The 23881-nt window shown below is 34.2% G+C and overlaps 2 protein-coding genes across 2 annotated transcripts; one reads left to right on the top strand and one right to left on the bottom strand.

Annotated features, from left to right (window-relative positions):
- On the bottom strand, nt 1–9566 carry LOC100376774 (myeloid leukemia factor 1-like). Its single transcript, XM_002734757.3, has 8 exons — nt 9381–9566; nt 8303–8435; nt 7105–7191; nt 5401–5532; nt 4106–4178; nt 1143–1229; nt 345–492; nt 1–191 (listed from the first exon to the last, which is right to left on the bottom strand). The coding sequence occupies exons 1-8, from the start codon at nt 9431–9433 to the stop codon at nt 62–64; spliced, it is 843 nt and encodes a 280-aa protein (XP_002734803.1). The 5' UTR covers nt 9434–9566; the 3' UTR covers nt 1–61.
- Nucleotides 9567–9802: 236 nt separating this feature from the next.
- Nucleotides 9803–23723, top strand: LOC102805010 (uncharacterized). Its single transcript, XM_006816487.3, has 7 exons — nt 9803–9975; nt 11288–11435; nt 13382–13528; nt 14077–14205; nt 15874–15946; nt 18245–18331; nt 20683–23723. Exons 1-7 carry the CDS (start codon nt 9911–9913, stop codon nt 21051–21053), a joined length of 1020 nt encoding a protein of 339 aa, XP_006816550.1. The 5' UTR covers nt 9803–9910; the 3' UTR covers nt 21054–23723.
- Nucleotides 23724–23881: the final 158 nt, after the last annotated feature.

Here is a 23881-nt window from a genome sequence, read left to right as displayed (position 1 = left end):
TTTTTGTCTTGATATGCAACAAGCTCTGATTTTATAAAAATAATATTTTAATCTTCGGTTGTTACTGTTTGTATGCTCTTCCTTTTTTGCTAGGTCCTGTTGGTCTTGGTGGTATATGCTCTCTTGATTGTGTTGGCTGGCTGTGATGTGTTCGCTCACTAGTATACCTCAGTGGGGAACGATCTCTCGAACTGCAAGAAAAAGTTTAAATAATAAACTACAAATCTTTTAGTTAACACACAGTGGCAGCAGCTTAACCTAGAAAGCCCATCTGCAGTGCTTTTCTTTATGTACAGAGCTAAAATGGCATGGATACAGCTTGATTAGGATTTGCTCTACTATACCTATTTTCTCTTCCTTCGGTGATTGCCGCATATTGATTTCTTGGTCTATCATTACGATGATGTCCACCATATCCATTAGTGACAGACCGATTTGATCTACTTGCATATGCTTTATCTCTCCACTCATTATTAAATTGTGGTGCTTCATCTAGAGAAAGAGATGATACCTCATTGAGTGTGATATGCTTAATAAGTAAACCCCCATCCAAAAGGTTATTTTCCCGTTCACTGCAGGATCTTGCATATTTCATGAATCGCGCAGACTGAGAGTTTGCCACAAAAATCTAATGATTTGTTTTTTAAACTTGAATTTCTTTTTTCATAGCTCAATGTCAAGATGCTTATCTTTCAGGAGGGAATATAGACGCAAGATAACCTTAAAATTCACCATCATCAAATGTGTATAGTACATTGCTAAGCATGAAAGTACGTTTATATAATTTTGTATTTGAATCCCACTACAACGTTATACCCTTGTACTGTTTCGTTCAATTTTATCTATTAGTGGGATCTCTTGGTAAACGAAAATAGCCTATTTGGACAGGATTTACAGTAAAACGCATCTTTTATAGGTAGCATGTTATTCTAAATGATTTTTTTTCATTTATTTTTCTTTTGCTATAACAATTGTTTTGTTTTTAACATTTGAACTTAACCCCCTGGTGGAAATGAATTGCAATATGGACTGAAACAATACTCACTTGTATGCACTGTTACCCTAGTTTTACCTAGTATTCCCAAAAGCTATAAAACCACCTCTCACCTAGAATTAAACTTGACTGATTGTATAGAACTCACCTTCATCTAGGTTAAGAAATTCCTGGTGTTCCTCTTCTTCTCTTGTGCGTCTATTTCTTGATTTTTCTACAATGTGACCTCTTTCACCTACATGTGAAAAAATCCATCAGTTTTATTTTAGTATCTTTTAAGCTACGTGATATAGCTTGATTACATACATAAGATTAACATATCTAAGAACTTCAACAAAACTTTTTGTGAAACCTGTCTATACCTAACACTGACACTCCTGTGTGCTGAGAGTATACAAAATTAATTCAAAATTTAAGATTTGCTTTTCAAACGAGAAGTTAACAACTAATAATTGTCTGTTATTTGAGATGCACAACATTATCAAAATTACTTACTTACTTACAGAGAATACATTCAAATTTTCATCAACAGTTTTTAGTCTAATTCCAGAGCACCTCTGTGATGAATTCAATTTAAATCAGATTTTTTTTAAGATATCAGAAATGGGCTAATAATAGATACCGGTAATCAGTATGCATGTTTATCAACATTAAACTAATCATGTCTGTGTATTACCTCAATGAACCAAATGAATTATTATACAAATTAAGCAATTATTATGCATAGATTTAGGTCTGTATATTGTATCAGAGCGCACATGTACAAAGTTTCATTATAATGTGATGATTAATCTTAACTTAAAATTAGTGGAAAGCTGAAAAGTAAATTATTATGCAAATTAGGTAATTATTAGTTGATTAATATGCATTTTTACCCAAAATTAATAAGGTCTTTGCATTGTTCTAGAGCATCTATGCACCAAGTTTCATTGAAAAGTAATAGTTCCGAAGTAAAAGCTGAAAATTGATTAATTATGCATATTAGGTACGGTAATTAACATTTCACATATCTGTCTGTGCATTGTCCTATGTATCTATGCAAGTTTCATTAAAATATGATGATTAGAGTACCTGAGATATATGTGTAAACGCCAAAAATTGACTACCGTAAAATCTGTATTAGAAGCCATATCTCCAATAGAAGTCGCACCCATTTTTTTGGAATAATTGATAACCAAAAATTCATCATTTCTCATATGTGTAGATGCTTTGATAGAAACCGCATCCCCTCTGTTGCATTGTACCATTTTAATAGAAGCTGCGGTTTCTAATACAGATTTTACAGTTATTATTATGCAAATTAGGTTAATTATATGCACTGAATCAAATCTGTTCATTAGTCCAGAGCATCTATGTACCAAGTTTCATCAAAATCCAATGAAGGGCTCTTTATATATCTGGAACAGTCATGGAACAGCTAAAAATTAGCTAATTATCATGCAAATTAGGTAATTTATATGTATGGGTTTCAACAAAAACCTAATCAAATCTGCGCATTAGCCCAGAACATATGCAACACACACACACACACACATACACAGATACAGACAGGCTAACTGCAAAGACTCCCATTGTGTGCTTTGCACACAGGAGTCAAAAATTAAAATAGGTGTTTGTATGGACGGTGGACACAATATACCGTATTACCCCAGGCACGCAGGGCGCGCCCACCCCCTGTTTTCACAAAAGTTACATGTTGGGGACATCCTCTGTTAAATGCCCAGGGTGATTTTTAGCCAAGAACGGGGTCAACAATAAAGTTTTATTTGTCAAAAACGAACGCGTTCGATTCATTTAAATAGTGTGTTTGTTACGGTAGTTCTCTTTTTGGAGTGTGTGGTGGCCCTGAACAGGGTCGCTTTGTTTGTGTTTTTACATAAAAACTCATTGGAACTTAACGACCTAAGATGAACCACGCAGCATGTGGCGCACACGTTCTGCTTTCTCTTCATTCACGATGAATCCAATATTGCAACGATCCATACCTTGGTGAGTGGTTTGAAGCACTTAGCTTTGGTTTCAAAACGTAGCATTTCGCTGACTGTGAATCCATAACGGCAGCTAGCACTTTTGAGACATCACGTCGTAAACTTGCTACTTTCTTTCTATCCTTCATCACAGCATGTGAATTATTTTTCTGTCGTTGAAGAAAAAACATTTTGCCGACCTCAAGTCCATTACGATAACCATAATGAGGCATGCCGACGATGAGAACTTGTTGCATCATCGTTATTTTTGTAATTTTGTCACGTCTGGGTGTGTGAATAAATCATGTTAATGAGGTCGCCCAGAATTTATTTTCAGTCTGTTTTTTATGTATCGCCATTTGGATATGTTTATGTATTCACAATAGTTTGTAAACATTTCACATCAGTAATAAAAGGTTTATTTGTTTCATAACCCTGTCTGCTATTCTTCAGTACTTACGATGCGATGTATCAATACGTGCGTGAACAAAATTATGCTAATGAGGTCATCGCCATCTTGGATTACAAGCAGTAGTTTTTCCCGGTCGTTTCGACTTGCACTGATCACGGTTACCGGTACTAAAAAAGTAACCGTGCATTGATTACAATACTAACCATACTTTGTAGCCAATTTCAGTGAGTAATACAACTTCATTCGCTGACATAAAACAAGTTTTATTCTTGAAATTCAACCCTGTGTCTTAGTGTTCCCACAGTTCTTGCCCGAGTGCTCACATTTATTGAAACCTCGCATAAATCAAGAAATAAGTTTGTGTACAAAGTGTACGAAAGCATTCCTTTATTTGACCTTATCATACGATCACAAAAACAACTTTTTAAAATCTTTTTTGGGGTGGTCCTCGGGTAAGCGCCCACCCCCAATTTTTCCCGATTTTGTATGTTCAGGCCCCTGGGTGCGTGGCCGGGGTAATACGGTACTAAAATCAGCCAGATTCCCTCAGCAACCATATGCAACAATAAACAGGGACAAAGGTGGCATCAGACTAGATTATATCAATGGCTTGCTAACATTACATGTATATATTATGCAAACACAAAACACGCATTCCTACTGTAGACTGTACTAAAAAGATTTTATCAAGTGGCTATCTTAATATATAATACAACCATTCAAATACCTTACCTATATGTCGTCCAACTGCCATTCGTTCAGTCCCACTTTGGGAGTCACGTACAGAATTTCTGGTTTCTTTTATCTGTGATTGAAGAGATAATGATGGTTAAACCTAGAAACAGTTCCTAGCTATATATCATATTACACATTGTTATCTCGCCTGCATTTCTAATAGACCATAGACACAAATGGCTTCTGAAATCTTGTGGAGAGCAAGAGAGCCACGATATTAGTTGTTGCTTCTCATATAGTGTTTCATTCTATCCTGTCATCACATCCACTGTTCTCCTGATCTATGTAAGCAGTGGCAATCAAATGCCATTTCCCACAGTACTGCCTGGTTCTGATAAGCATGAAGCCAGCCTCAGATTCAAAACCAGTATTCTCCACAAGAGGTCTTAGGTAGGCAGCCTGCCCATCAGGTGTTTCAGCAGCCTAGTGACTGTCAACACCTGGCCAACTACTCCAGACAATAAAATATAATGAAATAGGACCACCAGAGATGTCAGCTGAATACATCAACCAATGTCATTGATTTTTAAAATATGCCGCTACTTAAAAACAAAGACATAGTGTGCTATATATACATATTTTTCTATTAAAAATGGACAGCTATGCAGACAGCAGCTACAAAATTCTGAGATCAGTGACCACGCCACCCTGCATCTGTTGCCATATAATTTCAATCCCTTTTTTTTTTATTTGCATTACAAATACCAGTAAAATTAATAAATTTATCTGATGAGTATTTCCATTTATTTTTAGGATCATGTCTAGATATTAACAAATTCAGATATCTTTTAGTGGTATTACTACCAATGATAAACATGCATGCCTCGCATCAAAAACTTTCAGTAAAGTGAAGCCTTCAAGAGATATTTGTACTTTACAGAAGTGGATTATGCCAAATGAAAATAGATAGCCCAGATAGCATGTTTTATTTAAACAGAGTTTCTGACTCCAAAAGTAGAATTGTAGAATAAATGTGGAAATGGGAGATCTTAAGTGTTTATTCAAAATGACATCACAATGCAATTCACCATACAACTATTCACAAGGACATTTGATTCTTACAAATAAGTAAAACCCAAACTAAAAAAGCGAAAAATGTTTTTATAATTTGTAGCATTGAAATTTCTCAAGGGCTTAGTACAGGTAATACACTTCCTTAGAATTCTCAACAAATCGCGCACACCCAAAAAAAAAATTACAGGAAAGTAACACAGTTGGGTTTGCACACATTGTTCTCACGTTCATGCATGTTATATTTTTAGTAATATCTCAAATTCAGCTGTTCTACTTACCCCTCCAGGTGCAGTTCTTGTAGAGCTTGAAGCCTGATACACTTTAGGAGCACCATCTCCAACATTGGAATATGTCATCACTGATGACTGGCTATATGTATGTGCATTTGGATTTGTAGAAATTCCACGATCCTAGCAGTAAAAATTAACGTTAGTCATGGAATTATTCATAATGGTGAAACTGAGAACTTGTACAAGTATAAAACAACTTTAACACAGAATTTATATTCATTAAATGTACACTCAAACCACAATTACCATATTTGTTCTATAAGTAATGCTTGTACTTAGAAAAATGAGAGTTGTGACATATGGTCAAAATAGGTCGTATTTAAATGATCCTGCATGCAATAAACACAATTTGTGGATTGTGTGTGCCTCTATTGAAGACGCACTTCTCATAAAGCAAACATAGTAACTCAATTTCTTGAGTAGAACTAAATATGTTATGATAATCGATATTTCGGATAATTGAACACACGAAATTGCAAAATTATTAACAATCATTGTTTAGATAGTTGAGGTTCTACTGTATGTTATCGGCTTAGAATTAAAATTGTCAGAGACTGCAGTGTTATTTCAGGCCTTTTAAATATATGGCAGTCTGATATGCTTAGCCATAGAAGCCACACAATTATAATTCGGTCAATGTTGTTATCTACACATATCTAATATACAAATTAGACATAGATGTTTGTTTAGTGCTTACTTTGACAGACAACTGATAAAAATTAAATATGTTGTTCACATCTGTTTTTCTCTTACGCTTGCGTAAAGGGACACAAAAAATGTTAACACCGTAACAATTTGCACTTAATATACACTGGATGATTCAAATTAATTTGACCATGAACACACCTTTCATTTAAGACATGCACTTCTATTACAGCAAATTGGGTAATATAATATAGAAGCCTTTAGTCAGAATGTGATTTTCCGTTCAACTGCGCGATCTCGTGTAAAGACGCGACCCGAACGTCTGCCTCAAAAAACTGACAATTTTGAACTTTAATTTCTTTTTTCATAGCTCAAATTCGAAGGCTGATCCTTAACAGGGAAATATTTCGTTTAGAAACCCTTACTTCATCGAAATTGACCACCCCCAAATGTGTACAGCACATTATTAAGCGTGGAAATATCCCCCAAAATACTTTGCATTTGTCAAATCCCATGCGATGTTTGACACCACTATGACTTTTGTTCTGTTTTACATTCAATTCCACACATAACCTGAGATCCCGCACTGAACGGAAAATGGTCTATTCAGGTGTATCAATGAGCCACACGCTCAGGTTTGAAATTCTTGAATGTACACTACACTGCACTGTGCATGTTGTGTGGGTCTCATTTTAAAGCACGGCAGTCGTTGCGCTGCGCATGTGTGACATTTGTATTGATAAACATTGATTTTCCCACAATCCAGTGCGCTCTTCAAATGGAAATCACAAGGATGAGGTTTGACCTGGGCGCGATTTGCACTGATTACTGCCGGTGACTCTTTCGATACCTTCCAATCACATGAAAATTACCTAATTAAAGCTTAGGAAAGTCTCAGTTCGTACTCATTGATTTGCGCAACAGTCAAAGTTGCCATCTTTGTTTATATGAGACCCATATATCGACTACCGCGCTTTAAACATGCTGTGGTAAGACAACTTCAAAGGCATGCACAGCTATCCTTATATTATGACTATCAATACTTACAAAATTTTGATGCATAGATGTCATCATGTTGTTCATATTTGCAAACATGTCATCAAACATACCAAACGGAGCCATAGCACTTCCTCCCTTGATAAGAAAGAAAAAACTGTTATCAATCATGTATGCACTTGGTATTAACCTTTAAAATCACTTACTCACTTGGTTCAAGTTGCAATTGAAAAATTAGGATGTTTTTTAAAATTAGTGAATGGTGAAAAAATTTGACTTTGGTGCACAAAGGGTTAAAGGTAGGTATCAACTCTTTATTTGACCTCAGGTCTAGCGAGACAGGTAACAGTTCTTTATCCCAATAGCAACACTCACGACAGTCTTGCTCTTCATCCCACAACTTTCAAGGTAACACAGATGACACAAACTTAGAATAAATGCTTGATTATTGATAGTAAGGCTATTGAAAAACGGTCCTATACAGGAGAAGTAGATAGAAGACAAATTATTTCTATTTTTTATATGCTATCCTCGGGGCGGAGCTACGTCACAGACGTTCCACGTTGCTAAGACGCGCACCACTGTACCATGCATTTCTATGGGCTCTGTGCGCGCTGCTGTGGAACACTGGTCGAGCCGGTGAAAATTCGAGAAAACAACACAAACTCAACTTTGAAGTAATCCTGAACAACCAAATTTATATATGTTGCACACGTAGGGCTAATCTTGTTGCACTGTTCAGAGGAGTCTCAACAATCACCCCAAAGTACCGTTTTCTGCGAGTTTTGGGCCTTTGTTTTCACCGCCGCGGGTTGCCAGGCGGTGAAAATGCCTGGGTGTCCGCCCCGAGGATTATTACAAACACCCTGTGTTCATAACACTCTCATAACACTTTCCCAAGCAGTTGGGAATTATCCATATTAAATTCTCCCTGTAGAAATCTCCAACACCCCTACGGCCAAACCAGTTGGGGGGGGGGGGATATGATTGGATGATATTAACAATACAAAAACCATTGAAATAGCCAAAAATACTTAAATACTATACTTAATTTCACTTGGAATTTATTTTCACTGAAGAGATAATCAGTGAAAATAATATCCAGTAAAAATAATTTTTTTCCCTTATATTTTACATTGGAAAAATCACCAAAATTCAGTGAAAAAAACAAGTCATACAAAACAGCCAAAATGTCTTTTCGGAGACAATTGATTCCAGTTAAAATAAAGTATTTTACAGTAGAACTTACAGGATGTCTGTTATGTCTTTGCTGCAGGCCTGTAGTGGTACGGCCATCAGTAAGCGCCATGAATGGATCTCTGTGAAGCATTGAACCAAAGCCAAAGTTGTCGAACATACTGTTTATTTGACGATGTTGTTCCCTGTAATATAAACAATGTTTTAATAAACATGTATAATATGTGCATAGAAGGTTGTATGTTGATAAAAATCCGAAAGTCCGAAAATAATTAAAATACCACCAATTAAGACTAAAAACAGACACAAGAAGAGCTATGGACCCACAGTGGATTGTGGATTGCATATGAAAATATTACCAAAGGAAAAATTATTATTTCTAAATAAGAAACCATATTCAAATTAATTTATTAATTTTTTTTATAAATAAACTTAAAAGCGATTGCGTAAAAGCAATAATTGAATTGCGTAGATGAATATTTGAATGCCTTGATGCCTCGTCAAATTAAACGAATTTATTTCACAAATTCCGTCATCAAAAGATACATTATTTTTAGTTTTGACTACAACAAATTATGTAAATTTTTGCCACTGAATACATAAAGAATTTTAGATGCATATTTATATATATCACAGTCCCTTTTTGTTGAGGGACTGTGATAATATATTGAAAACTTAATATTACATTTTCAGCATTCAATCGTAAACACGTACATTTGTAAACCAGCGTTGACTTTCACGTATGTTTGGTCATTTGAAATATGATAAACGTTCTGAAAACCTGCAAACCATTTTCATCTACACAAATACATGATATTTTAACTGCATAATATGATTTCTTAAACATTGGGTGGTATATATTGTATTTGTTTTCCTTTGTACCTTTTAATACTGCCACTGCTGCGCCATTTCAGGTCAATTAAAAAAATAGTGAATGTTTCAAAATTTCTTTTTTTCAAGAATTATTTTTATTTTAATGGAGAGAGGAAAGCATACTTAAGATGCATTATGAATTTATATTCCTAAGTCACTATGCGTAGTACATACACTTATAATTTTACAAATAAAATTGCACTATTTAAATATCAAAATCGTAAAAATGAATACGTCGGTTGCGAACACAATATTACCTGAAATCAGCGAAGAAAGGGTCATCGTCGAATCCTCCAAATCCTCGCAACATGTTGAATCAAGTCGGTTAATTCACAAGCGTTGCAATATTTTATCACAATCGCACAGGCACACTCAATCTCTGAAAGTGAACAACAATCTTCTCATCGATTTACAAATAAATAGAAAAGCTACGAAAATTCTAGAAACTTCTGAGCATGCGCAAATATCCTCGTTCAACAATAGTAATAGTTGTTTTAAGTTTTTGATTGGAAATGTTCATATATTGGCAAAACCCTTCTAGAAATAATGTACCAATAATTATTATATCATATTGAATAAGTTGAAATAAAAATTTAAAAAATGAATAAATATCTTTCAATGTGTATATATTTATGCTTTTCGAGGACAATTTTGATAGAGGGCGATATGACTCAATCAAAACAAAAATTGAGTGGCACGAAGTTTCTGGTCTCGTGTAGAAAAACGACGCGGGTGTCGAAAGTCCTGTTAATAATCGCTATTGCTAATACTGTTGACAGTCTTCAAAATGATCGGCAATAATATACATCTGGCGCCAGAAGAATTCTCCGATTCCTTCTTCGGGGATTTCGGGTTAGTTTGCGTTTGTTTTTTGTTTTCCGCGGAAGAATTTAAAAGTTTCAATGACGTAATGCTTTTTGTGATATGGCCCGGAGGTATTAAGCGAAAGGTAAACGTTTCAGATAATATTTTGAGCATAAAACTGCAGGTTCATATTCAATTAGAACACTGGCGTTTATTGTCGAGTGTGACTTGTCAACGACTTTCCAGAAAACTTTGCAGAATAGTATTAGTACTGTCTCATGGAAGGGGAAACTTGTGGAATTTACGCAGACGTATTAATGTGCATTGTTCGCTGTTAAGTGGCCCATTGTCACCATGACAACGTTGGGCCATAAAATGTCACAGTTATTCAGCTATGTATACTTAAGGAGGTTCTCACTGAATTTAAAAGTATATGTCATTATCGGCAAATACTTTCATTAATTATTTTAAAAAAAAAAATAAACAAAGTTTATTTTAACCAATTTGATGTTGAGATGAAATATTCAGATTCACTGGTTTGTGAAGGAAACAATAACAATTTCATTTAGAAAATGTAGCTGTTAGTGGAACAAGCGAAAATAAAACCAAGCAAATCATTACAGTAAACAAAAGTCCCTTAATCTCAGTTTTTGCATTGGTTTCTATGGTGAAAGCATTTCTTCGTATGAAAAAATGCTGCTTGCTAAAATGGGTTGAAATAGTCTCTGGGCTATTAAGTTTTCACTATTCTTATAACATTCTTTGCATTGGTAGAATTAAAATCCTACTTGGGATTGTACACCAAAAATGGATGATCCCCCCTAGGCCACAGACTTAGTGAGGAGGCCAATTTTTTGTATCCACTCTACCCTTGGTGAGTGTGCAATAGAATCAATGAGGAAGCCAATTTTTTTATTTTCTCTACTCTTGCTGAGTAGACTCAATGGGGAGCCTAAATCCACTGCCCAAGATTCATCACTAATGAAAGTGACTTTGAGGGAATCCACAGGTGTTTCAGCTGGGAATTGTTGCCGGGATAGCATATTAAATTGCTGTAATTATGCAACGATAGAAACGCAGACTTTTCACGTGGTCCCAAACATAGGAGAATTGTTACAATGGCAAAATGTACCAGGAGAGACAACAGTACATGCGACATCAATGTTGCCGTCTGAAAAAAGTGAATAAATAAATTTCAAAAAATGTTCTCTACGTAGAACAGGTTATAAGCAAGCTAAACTGAAACCTAATGAAAATCAATTTATTTTTAGTATAGGAAATGTTTAATACAACACAAATGTAGGATTATGATATTTTACTGTTATTAATTAAGTTTTGTTCTAACTATTTTTTATATCAGTGATCGTACAAAAGAGTTTGATCGAGTAATGGAACAATTTGATAGACAGTTGGATCCTATACACACTTTATCAAGAGGGTTGGACTACCAGGATAGGAAACGGGATTTGCAAAGACCAGCTATTACAGATGGACGATACAGAGAAAAGGCAAGTATACAAGTGAAAACAAAATTTGGATACCAACATTTTCACAAATATGTATCTACTAGCAACAAATGTTCATCCAGGATAGTATGTCCTAAAAAACGGAAATTCAGGAAACAAATTAAGAATGTATAATTTGTTTAAAATGAAATATGAATTTGAAGGATATTTAACAGAAATTCAGGACTTCAATTTGAGAAGAATGGTTACCAAGTTTCGACTTAGTGACCATAATTTGGAAATAGAATTAGGCAGGAGAAAATTCTCAAGAATTGAGGCAAACTACAGATTGTGTAAAAAATGCAACTCAGGTACTGTAGAAGATGAAGAACATTTCATCCTTAACTGTTGCTTCTTCACTCAAGAAAGAAATACCCTCTTAGAAGACTGTAAATTAAAAATGTGTAATACAGCTAACCGAAATTCAATATTCACTTGCATTTTAAATAGTATTACTGCACTTGCAAAATACTTAAGAAACACAATTTATAAAATCTAATTGTAATACGTATATTATATATACCCTTTAGTTTGTTTTGTTTGTAATTTTGAAACTTTTGTTGTTTTTGTTTATTTGTGTTTGTTTTTTCAGATCTGTATCCTTACCATACAGCACCCACCGATGGTGCAGTTGTGTAATAAAGTTATTATATAGTCCTTTTAAAATTGCAAAAATATGCTTATCCTGAACACAGGGAATATTGTATTACTAGTATTAACATATAAAAAAAAATTGTTCACGTATTTACAGAATGCTTACTGACATTCATCAATCATAATATTCACTTCGTGTATACTTCCCATAATCATGGCTAGATTTTGTGACCTTCGAAAAGTTTAATTTTAAATTTAATTTCATAACTAGAACTACAACTAAATTATCTCTTTGATAGAGATTTAACAAAACTTTCACTTCAAAATCAGGTGTTAAACTAGATCTTGGCATGATACCGGTACATGTAGTAATAGGAGTACCGGTAGCTTACATCGAACAGGAAGTCGGAATAAGTATTGACCTGTCTGCTTGTTTATGATACTGACAATAAACATGTTGATGTGATAAACAATTTCATCGGGGTGTGTATAATCTTCATAAAATTATGCTGGGGAATAATCCATATCGTTAGTCATTCTATTTGAAGAGCAGCTCTGATAGAAATTTGCATAAACCAAAAACAGTATTAGTTGTATACTAAATCTGTGAATAGCGTCACAGAAATACAGACTCGGTTAGGTTTTCCGATGAATATACAATTACAACCTGTATACCATTTATTTCAAATTGACTCCAGTAAAAATACAGCAGTAAGAAAAATGTCGCCTGGAACAGGAACGCGATAAATAAACAGAAATTGAACTGCATAAACAAACAAACACTGATTGGTCAATACCGACCACGTGTGGACGTAGATTGACCCTAATTAACATAATTTATGCATTTTACTTGGATATCGGCAGTATCACCGTAACATTGAATATAACAATGATAACTTCGAAATTAATAACAATATTAATGTTTGCGACTTTTAATATTTTAACCATAGAAAAAACTCAGTCTGTAATTTACAAATATGGTATCTTGTATTTTCACTTCTGTGTTCAAAGCAAACAATGGGACTCTTTGTGGTTAGTGCGTCTGTGTATGTGTTTGTTTCACTGATATCTTGAGTACAACTCATTAAATTTCAATGAAAATTGATACATAGATGCTTTTGGATAATCCACAGATCTGTTTACTTCAGGGTCGAAATCCATGTATATTAATTACCCATCTTGTATAAATAGGATCATGTGACCTCATTAATATGCATAACTTTAATGTATTTCACACTGCTGCAGATGACATGCAATCAGTGCTATAATGAAGGCATTGGACAAGAGATGCGACTAACATCAAATGACCATATGTAGTCATGTGACCTAATTAATATGCATAACATTTATTGCAGGAGTCTGGTGCCGTACAGCCATTTGGTACATTTGAGGATGGTTTTTCCACGATGAGTCGCATGATGAATGATATGGATATTATTAACCCCACTGTGACCAGTAATCAATATATGAAATCTATGGTGGATATGTTCAACAAAAATTTTGTAAGTTTACAGCAGGATTCACTTACAATAGCTGGCAGATAAATGTATTCATATCATGTGCTGTACACATTTAAAGATAGGCAATCAACATTGAATTATAAAGATAAGAGCTATATGTATTCACAACACAATTTGATTGGATGTAACCTCTGATTCGTGTTAGCCACCGTACAAATTAGTTAAATCCTATTCAAACTATGTATATATCTCTGCCATAATTTAATTGGTACATATTTAATAGATTTTTAGTTGATTTAATTTAATAAACTGAAATTTAATGTCAAACTTTAATTGATGTTGTTGATGGATGTCTAATATACATGTAGATTCAATGACTTTAAAATAATGTTAATTTTAATTTTTCAATTACTGTATAATTGTTTGTCTCTAATAGAAGTGCATATATTAAACCAAATTTATTTTATATTGATATTGACTGGATTATTAAACTATAACTTCTGTTATCGATATGTGATGCTAACAGGGTTATAAATACAGTTAATGTATTTGATTGGATTTTGAATTGGATTTGTTGGTTTCTTTTGCAGGAGCAATTGAAGCATAATCCTAATGCTCGTACATTCCGACAGTCGTCTGTAACCCAGTATTCAAAGTGTTTCGATAAAGAACCCCAGTTATACCAAGCTATATCTTCCACTAAAACAGCACCTGGAGGAGTAAGTATATTCATCCTACTTTGTACATTATCATTTAAACAAAAAATGTTTACAGCGCTGGCTGCATTTATACCCTAAACCATAGTCCTCTATAGATTGTTCTGGAAACAGGACACCTTCTTTCCAAACTGTATTTCACGAATGAATAAATTATTAACATCTTTTAGTCTATAGTCATCATTAGACAAGATGTCATCGATGGTCTTAAGATTTTTAAAAAATCTATGACTACTAGTCTAGGGTAGTGAATTTGTCTGTAGTATTGTGGGGAGGCCTCACGGATGGGTCAGACTGATCATGTGAGTTCCCATGGAAATGAAATCATGGAGACAGCCAATCAGTGATGACACAGAATTCTTTGTCAGTTATATAATTGCATAGTGATTCACCTGGCCATTCTTGAATGTACTTGAAATGACTGGATTCCAGGCTAGCATATCATTAGTGCTGCACAGAACACACAATTCAAAGAAATTGACTGTGGATAGAGTGAAAAAGTTTGATTGAGATTTTGAAAGTAAAAATTCAGAATCCATCCCACGTACCAAACATTAAACAATTATAATTATAATTTATTATAATTTTAAGAACCCAAGTGAAATAGTTACTGTTACGTAATATTTCATGGTTTTTTGTGACTGGCAAAAAACAGTTACAAAACAATGGGTGCTCTCAAGTTGTCAATGCTTATTCAAAAACTAAAAGTGTCTTATGTACATGTATCCTATGACCTCTTTCCTATATAATTATATTGATGTCATGGTAACAATTTCAGAGTGTATGCTTTTTATTAGCTCCACTGTTGACTTTGTTGAACAGAGCTCATCATATTTGTGATTGTCCATCGTTTTTGTTGTTCGTTGGCGTCCGCGTCACCTTTTTTTAACTTTTTTTTGAAAACTGCTAGCAGATTGCTTTGATACTTGGTGTATAAGTAACTTGGGTAGATCTTTCTTAGATTTGTCTCATTTTGTGATGATATCTGTAATTCTCTATATTTGATAGACATTTTTTCACAGTAAAAAGTGATATTTTTAACTTTCAGATGAAAACCACACATCTGATTGATTTAATATTATATACATATAGGTGATTTCTGCAATTGAAATCTAATTCTAATTTCTAATTGAAATGTGCATTTCTAACAGCAGATCCTCAAAAAAATGTTGATCAAATTGTTAAATGTGTCTATAAAATATTTTTGGACTACTTTATTTCATGTGTTAGGCCATACTTTTGTAATATTGTGTGTTATATGGTATGTCACAAGAGTGTATTGATATGCAAAAACTTGCGATTGCTTTAAATGGAGCTCAGAACTGGTGGAATAAACACTACGTCAATTGTAAAAGCTCTCTGGTTTCTTTGATGTTTTGTGTATTTCTGAGACAAACACATCACTGCAGTGACCCCATAAATTAAAATGCACTGCTTAAATAAAACACTCCTGTTAGCCTGAAAAAGTGTAATTATACCTTTGGTTTGTTGGCGAACTTTGGCAAATTGAAAACTCTCCTAACCATAAAATTTTTTCATCACAGTCTGCAGTAATCAAATAACCCAGAGAAGGACAGTTGACTATATACGTGTCGTATAAAGAGGAAATTTTATCATTTGTTAATTCATTTTAAAGCTGTAATCATCAATTCATTTCATCTCATTACGTAGTTAAAAGAAACCAAAAAAGCATTGCGTGACTCGGCTCTTGGTCTGGAAAAGGTGGCAGTGGGACATCACATTGGTAAGACTATCACACATGGAGTAGAATTTATAAATCTGTACTTTGCTTGTCTAATATGTACTCAAAATCATTTCATTCTCATAGCTGTTTTTAATTGGCTGTTAATTATTATTTGTTGTATAAATATTTGCATGTTAAATACTGTAAAAAATTTTCGCTTGGAATTAATTTTCGCTATTTTCGCTGAAGGAATGATTCAGTGAAAATAAAATCCAGCGAATATACCTGTTTTCCTATATTTTACATTCAACTTGTCAAAAATCAGTGACAATAAATTTCATACAAAACACCCAAAAAATCTTTTCAGCGAAAATTAATTCCAGCTAAAATAAAGTATTTTACAGTAAATAAGTTCTATGCATGGCTACTTATAAGGTTACTGAAGGTTACTGAATGTGCACGATTTTAAATAGACATACTTATTTGTATCTTAATGCCCCTCTGTCCAACTTCATTGTACACATGTGTGGAATGCCAATATTGGTATTCCATTCAATTGGTCATCGTTATCACATGATCTACCATTTCCGCGGATTACAATACCACTCAGTCGACAGAGAGCACTTTCAAGGGACGTAAATCACCCTGTCAAACCGACTTTTGTGTTCACCTCAATTATCTGCAATCCACTTTGATTACAGTATAAAAACACTCAGACAGAATGTTGTTTCTAATATTTACATTTTATAAACATATTTATAAATTTGCTGATGACCAATCAGAATGATGGCTGTGATGAATACACACTTCTGAAAATAACAACCCAGTCTGTGTGTGTGCAGCAGTAAGTTCCAAAATAGACCATATAAAGTACACATAGATGATTGGCTAGCGAGACATCATGAAAATTAAAAAAATTCATGGTTTTATAAAACATGTATATCCATTTATTACACTTAAGTTAACAAACACATTATATTTATACTTTTTAAAATAATACAAATATTTTTTAAACCAAACTGTTCACATTTAAAATCTCTTTTATTCATGATGATCAGATTGGATCGGCAGGTACATATACCTCCTTTCATTCTGCTAAGCATGTATACTTCAATTCACACAGAAATTAAAGCAGCAGAATTAGTCTGTGCCTAACATTTGTGGTATACATAGTTTAAAATGTACATGGTTTTTGACACAATGGGGGTCTTTGCAGTACGTCTGTGTGTGTGTGTGTGTGTGTGCATGTCTGTCTGTCTGTTTCACTGATATCTCAAGAACCATACTTTGGATTTTGATGAAATTTGGTACAGTGTACATAGATGCTTTGGGACACTGTGCAGACCTGATTAGCTTTGAATTAAAATATTTGCATATTAATTACCTAATTTGCATAATAACTGCATAATTTTCCAATTTTCCCATGATATCTCAAGTGCTAATTATCACATTACAATGAAACTTGGTACATACCGGTAGATGTCTAGGACTATACACAGACCTCATTAGTTTTGGGTTTACATTATCTAATTCTTAGCTGTTCCATGACTGTTCCACTGATATTGAAAGAACCAGTCATTGAATATCAATGAAACTTGGTACATAGATGCTCTAGGACAATGCACAGACCTGATTAGTTTTGGGTTAAAATATGTGCATATTAATTACCTAATTAGCATAATAATTCATAATTTCAATGAAACTCTGTACGTAGTTGTTCTGTAAGATTGCACAGACCTTATCAGTTTTGCACTCAAATCTGTGCATATTAATTACCTTATTTGCATAATAACTTAGAGCGTGGTAGTCGTCGTGTTACGCTTGTGCGAGATATATGGGTCTCATATAAACAAAGTACGATCAACGAGTACGAACTGACACGTTTCCAAGCTTTAATTAGGTAATTTTCATGTGATTGGAAGGTATCAAAGGAGTAACCAGCGGTAATCAGTGCAAGTCGCGCCCAGGTCAAACCTCATACTTTGGATTGTGGGAAAATCAATGTTTATCAACACAACTACCGCGCTTTAATATTTCAAGTACAAGTACTTTTGAATTAATTAATTAATGTGTCTTCCAATACTCTCAGCACACAGAAGTTCTTTTTAATCTTTCTTTGATTAAATGCTGTTTTTGCTCTTATAGAAGCACATGTGCTAACATCAATCATGCCTTCAATACCTTCAGCACATGGGAATTTTTTCTAAGCATTCTTTGATTATGATTTCAATGAATATTTAATATTCAATGCTTCAACTAAAGTGAAAGTTGTGCTGTGTTTATCAGAAGATGTTATTTGAAATGTACAATGCCAATACAGTAGCTTTCTAATTCTCACCTTGTTGTGTCTTACTTTAGATGATCGAGGTCATATAGTAGAACGAGCTCGATATCGAAACACCCGAGAAGAAAGAGAACATCACAATTATGTCAATTTAACAGAAGGTAAATCTTGGTATTGCGTTCACACTTTACAAATGTGTGAGATATAATATTTCATAACATATACTGTGAAATATACTGTGAAGTACTTTATTTTTGCTGGAATTAATTTTCGCTGAAAAGATTTTTTGGGTGTTTTGTATGGAATTTATTTTAACTGATTTTTGATGAGTTTAATGTAAAATATAGGAAAAAAGATATATTCGCTGGATTTTATTTTCACTGAATCATTCCTTCAGCGAAAATAGCGAAAATTAATTCCAAACGAAAATAAAGTATTCTACATTATATACATATATACACCATTGTGGTTAAGACAAATAGAAAATTGTCATAACAGACCAAATAACAAATGTGTAACAGAGGTTAATGTGATCCTGTACATAATTAAGTGTGCATATATTACAATATCGTGATAACATTAATAGTCCCTGTTCGGATGCGAGCCATTTTGAATGAAGTTTCGTTTTCATATATCTGACATGCCTGGTCCACATACATCAGATTGGACATATGCATGTGCATTTTTTTCACCATCAAATCCAAAATGTCTCTCTGGTGTTCATCTTGTTCAAACGAATACAGTTCCACAGAGCTATACATCTCATACATGCTTGGATCAATCAAGCTTAAACTCATACATCAGGTTATATATCTCAAGTCTATAATCAAACAAACTACTGTAAAATCTGTATTAAAAGCCGCAGCTTCTATTCAAATGGTACAATGCAACAGAGGAGATGCGGCTTCTATTAGAGCATTTACACATATGAGAAATGATGAATTTTGTGTTCTCAATTATTACAAACAAATGATGCGACTTCTATTAGAGATGCAGCTTCTAATACAGATATTACGGTATATCATTGACAATGACTTGTTATACATTTTTTCTTGCTTGTAGTCATGATTTAGTGAGATATAACAGCCCAAATTACTGACTTTCAAGTTTCTAATGGCTGCCTATTTGCATACTCCTTTCAAGGTTTGAACGCATGCGGGTGCACTAAGTGGAGTAGTTTTTGAATGATCACTGAGGCGTAACATCATGAATAATCTTAGTTCAAAGAAAGTTCCAGAACTTCACAAATTCCGCCAGGAGCTTGGCATAACTTGCAATAATGTACTAAAGGGAAAGCTTATTGAACTTGCTGATGAATTAAATGTTTGTCCCTTGAAGCCTGGCAATCATAAATTATCGAGTAAGCACCTTTATGCTGTGCAAAACTGTTATATGTACAGTTACATTTCACTTTGGGATTACCAGGGATAGAAAAAACACTGACAATAATAATTATGTGTGCATGTCATATTTGTCGAGCGAAGCTTATCATATGAGTGATTGTCTGTCGTCCGTGTCAATGTTTTACTTTTTTGACTTGAAAACTACAAGCCTGAATGCTTTGATACTTGGTGTATATGTACCTTGGATATCTTCAATTTTCTAATTTTATTGAATATTTTTGGTAAAAAGTGATATTTTTCGACTTCTTTTAAAAAAAACGCAAGTCTGATTGCTTTTATATTACATATATAGGTACAGAGGAGCTATCTCAGCCGACAGGCTGCTTGTTTTTATTTGTTACAAACTATATGTACAGACTGTTTTCATAGACAAAGTTAGAATATGGGCAAACATCTGTTTTTATCTGTTCTATCTCTCTCTCAACATTCTAAGGAATTTTTCTAGCCTCTAGTATTTTTGTTGTTGTTAAGCTGATTCCACTTGCCTGAGTTGTACTTCTTTGTATGACTTGCTAAGAGTCAAAAGAAAAAAGAAAGAATAAAATTTCTGGGAGCCATCCAACTACCCGCAACAATCGTGAGTTACCGAAGCGCGACTTTAATAGCGAGGGGTTACTGTATTAAAACCACAATCAGCCATGGTTGTATCACCTGAATCAACTAGTTCAGGAAAATCACTGTTCATTGTAATAAATGTGTCGGACATATTGCCATCCCATAACTCGGATAAAAATTAAACCTATATTGGAAAATATCACCCCGACTGTGGCCAGTCTACCTCCTACACAATGTAGAGCAGAAAATCTGGAATACTTGTTGGGCTTTGAGTCATCACCTCGCCGAATCAATGTAACCCACTCTTGTTGATTAAATTGATTTTTCACTGGAGGAAAGGCATGGAAACTAACATCAGGGGATTTAAGATATTTCGCCTGATGTTTTTCTTGATTGCACTAGAAGAACACCAGGAGCATTGCAATATCTGTTAACAATTTTATATGTTCTGTAGGTCCGATCTAGAAATAATGTGTTTGCTGCGTGTTGCTAATTGGGAGCATAGAGCTGCAATATTGCATGTAAGTCACCAACATTTATTTGTTTGTTTTCAGATGATGGACCATCATTTGATTCAGAGTGGCATTATAAAACTCACAGATATCCCTCACGCAGAGCCATTGGACGACCAGAATATGATCATACAAGCACATATCCCTCACAAAGGGCTATCAAACAACCAGAATATGATCGTACAAGCATATATCCTTCACGTAGAGCCATCGAACAACCAGAATATGATCGTACAAACACATATCCCCCGCGCAGGGCCAACGAACGACCAGAATATGATCGCACCAGAACATATCCTTCACATAGAGCCATTGAACATCACAGCAATGATCGTACTAAAAACTATCCATCTCGCAGAGCCAATGATTGGACTAGAATGTATCAGTCACAAAAGGCCACTCAACGCCATTGAAATAACTGCGCAGTGATGGAAAGAACTTGCAAAACATTTACAGACTGTTTTGTGCAGTGACCCCTTCCTAAGTCGCAAATATCAAGATCCAAGCAAAACAGACTTATCGCAGACAGAAAATAAACAAATTAACTTTCACTTAGACATGCTGCTCAGTTCAAAACTATAGATCAGAATAGTGGATTGTTCAGATTGCAGTGAGTTTTATAAGGCTTTATCAAAACAGTACCTGATAAGATGTGTGAAGTCGCAAAACTTGAGCCGAGCCGCAGATACCTTTTGTTTTTCAGTAATTGACAGGGCAATGAGTTTTAAATGCAATGAGATCAACACAAATTGAAAAACTCGAATATCAATTGTCTCCAACTAATACTTTAACAGCTAACTAGATACATAAAGCAACAGACCGTTAGCTATTATCTTTCAAAGCTATTACTGAAAAAAGTTGTGTCCAATTACTCACAACTTACTTATGACCTAGCGAGGGGGGTCACTGTACTTCTAAAATTCAGTCAATACAGCATTAAATCGAGCATTCAAGTGACGGCGCATCTTTGACATTTATGGTGAAGGCAAAGTCCTTCACATCAATGACTGTGTTTAGTTATGTAGAATTGTGTCATCTAGAATATAGTAAAATCTCCCAAAACATAATCTTCATTGATTGACTACTACAGAACAAAACGATATCAATGATTTGAACGCCATTTCTGTCATCCATTTATGTCACTGATTGTACTTATCATTAGAGGGCATAATTGATAGTTTTAATGTTAAACAAGAGTTCATATAGTTACGTATGTAATGTAGTGACAAGATAATGATAGCTATGTAATTCCATACATATGAATTGTGTCCGATGTGTGTGTGTGTGTGGGCGACCACTTGATTTACGTGGCATATAACCATGTAGTATTGTGGGTATGTCATCACAGCTGAAAAAGAGGTTCATAATGAGCGACCAATTATATTCTTGATTCTCTGTATTGTTAACATCAACAATTTCTCACCCTAAATGTTTCATATTGTAAATCAAGTACTGTGAAATACTTTATTTTCGCTAGAATTAATTTTCGCTGAAAAGGCTTTTAGGGCGTTTTGTATGGAATTTATTGTCACTGATTTTTGATGGGTTTAATGTGAAATATAGGAATAAAAGTATCTTCGCAGGATTTTATTTTCACGGAATTATCCCTTCAGCGAACATAGCGAAAATAAATTCCAAGCCAAAATAAAGTATTCTACAGTACATAAAAAGTTTAAAAATATGAAAAAGAAAATAGCTCCATATATGGAAACTACTATTTTAATATAGTGCATGAGCTTGTAAAAAAAGAAATACGCTAACCATGAATGATCTTGTATGTGGATACTAAGCATGCTTCTAACATCAGAATGTTTGTAGATATAATCTATAGACTGTATGTCAATGAAATATGGTAACGCTACCAGGTACCAGTTATGTATCATTCAAATTACACAATTCCTGAACTTCATGTCATACTCCCAAACTTACAGACTTGTATTCCTACGAAAAAGTCACATATTTGACCTTGGTAAAATAGATAAATTTGATTGGCTGTGATTGTAAAATATGCAGCCATACAATCAGTTAGCTCAACATATGGCAACAATGACAGCATGTTGAATTACAAAAGATGGCAGAATTTAATTGCATGGGCCGAATCTGCCAAGGTAGTAGCAAGGTGATTGCTAAATAAACATGTGGTATTTGTGAGATTAGCATGGCTGTAAAACTCCTGAGAATCGACTTCTAAATCTGATTTCTCTGTATACTGTAATGTTGTGAATATATATGCTTGAATATTAAAAAAGAAGACTTATATATAGTCTATGATTTTAATAGTCTAAAGCAGTAGAGTTGTATATGTAGATTTCATAAAAATTTAAAAATGCATTGGATTTTATCTTTACAAGATTTATTTTTTTATGATGTTAAATCAGCACTGTATTGGATTGTGCATGGCCCTCAAAAGGTCACACATCCTGGTATTTTTGGGGGTACAAATTCACTTATGAGAATTTCACAAAACTCGCGCCGTTGACATGCAAATTCAAAAACAAATATGGCAGCAATTTACATATAATATTGGAAATGATTGGTGTTATAGAGTAACAATACTTCCAGAAAGTACCAGGATGTGACCTATAGAGTCAATAAAATCGCTATAAACTTCAACAGAATTATGATTTTGGGGAGAGTACCCCATCTTCCTCCAAAAAAATAGGATAGAAAATCTATTAGTGGTAGCGAGCCTGGGATAAACAGATGGAGGGAGCTTGGTATAGGGGGAGAAATAGAGCTAGAATTTGTTTTTTTTAAATTTACCTTGTGAACTTAAACAATCCAGTTGTCAAGTCTTGATTTCAAACTGGAGCTTCTGGAGTTTTGCTCGGTATTTTCACAAAACAGACGTATATCTTTGTATCTATAGAAACAGATTTCCCCCCCCCCCCCCCAGAACTGAACCAAATTGGTACAATCTGTCAACAACAAATGGGTCAATTTGTTTTCAATCTTCAATTCATCAAAACGATTTGTTACTATTACAACAGTTTTGAATAATATTTTTAAGTTAAAGGGTGTATTAGTTGTATATTTGCTGATATATTTCTAATAAATGTTCAGTGCATTGTGATTACTGTGAAGTATGTACTATTAATCTTTTGATTGCATGAGTGGAGATCAAGAGTTTTTTAGTCCCCGTTCGGACGAAGTCCGAAAACGGGGACTTGTAATTCGGTCTCCGTCCGTGCATCCGTCCGGAGTCATATCGGAGTCATATATATATATTTTGGACATGCTT

This window comes from Saccoglossus kowalevskii, chromosome 15 (genome assembly GCF_978046115.1).
Source record: "Saccoglossus kowalevskii chromosome 15, keSacKowa6.1, whole genome shotgun sequence".
Taxonomy (NCBI): Eukaryota; Metazoa; Hemichordata; class Enteropneusta; family Harrimaniidae; genus Saccoglossus; species Saccoglossus kowalevskii.
The sequence above is the reverse complement of the archived record's forward strand: the minus strand, read 5'-3'. Positions and strand labels throughout refer to the sequence as shown.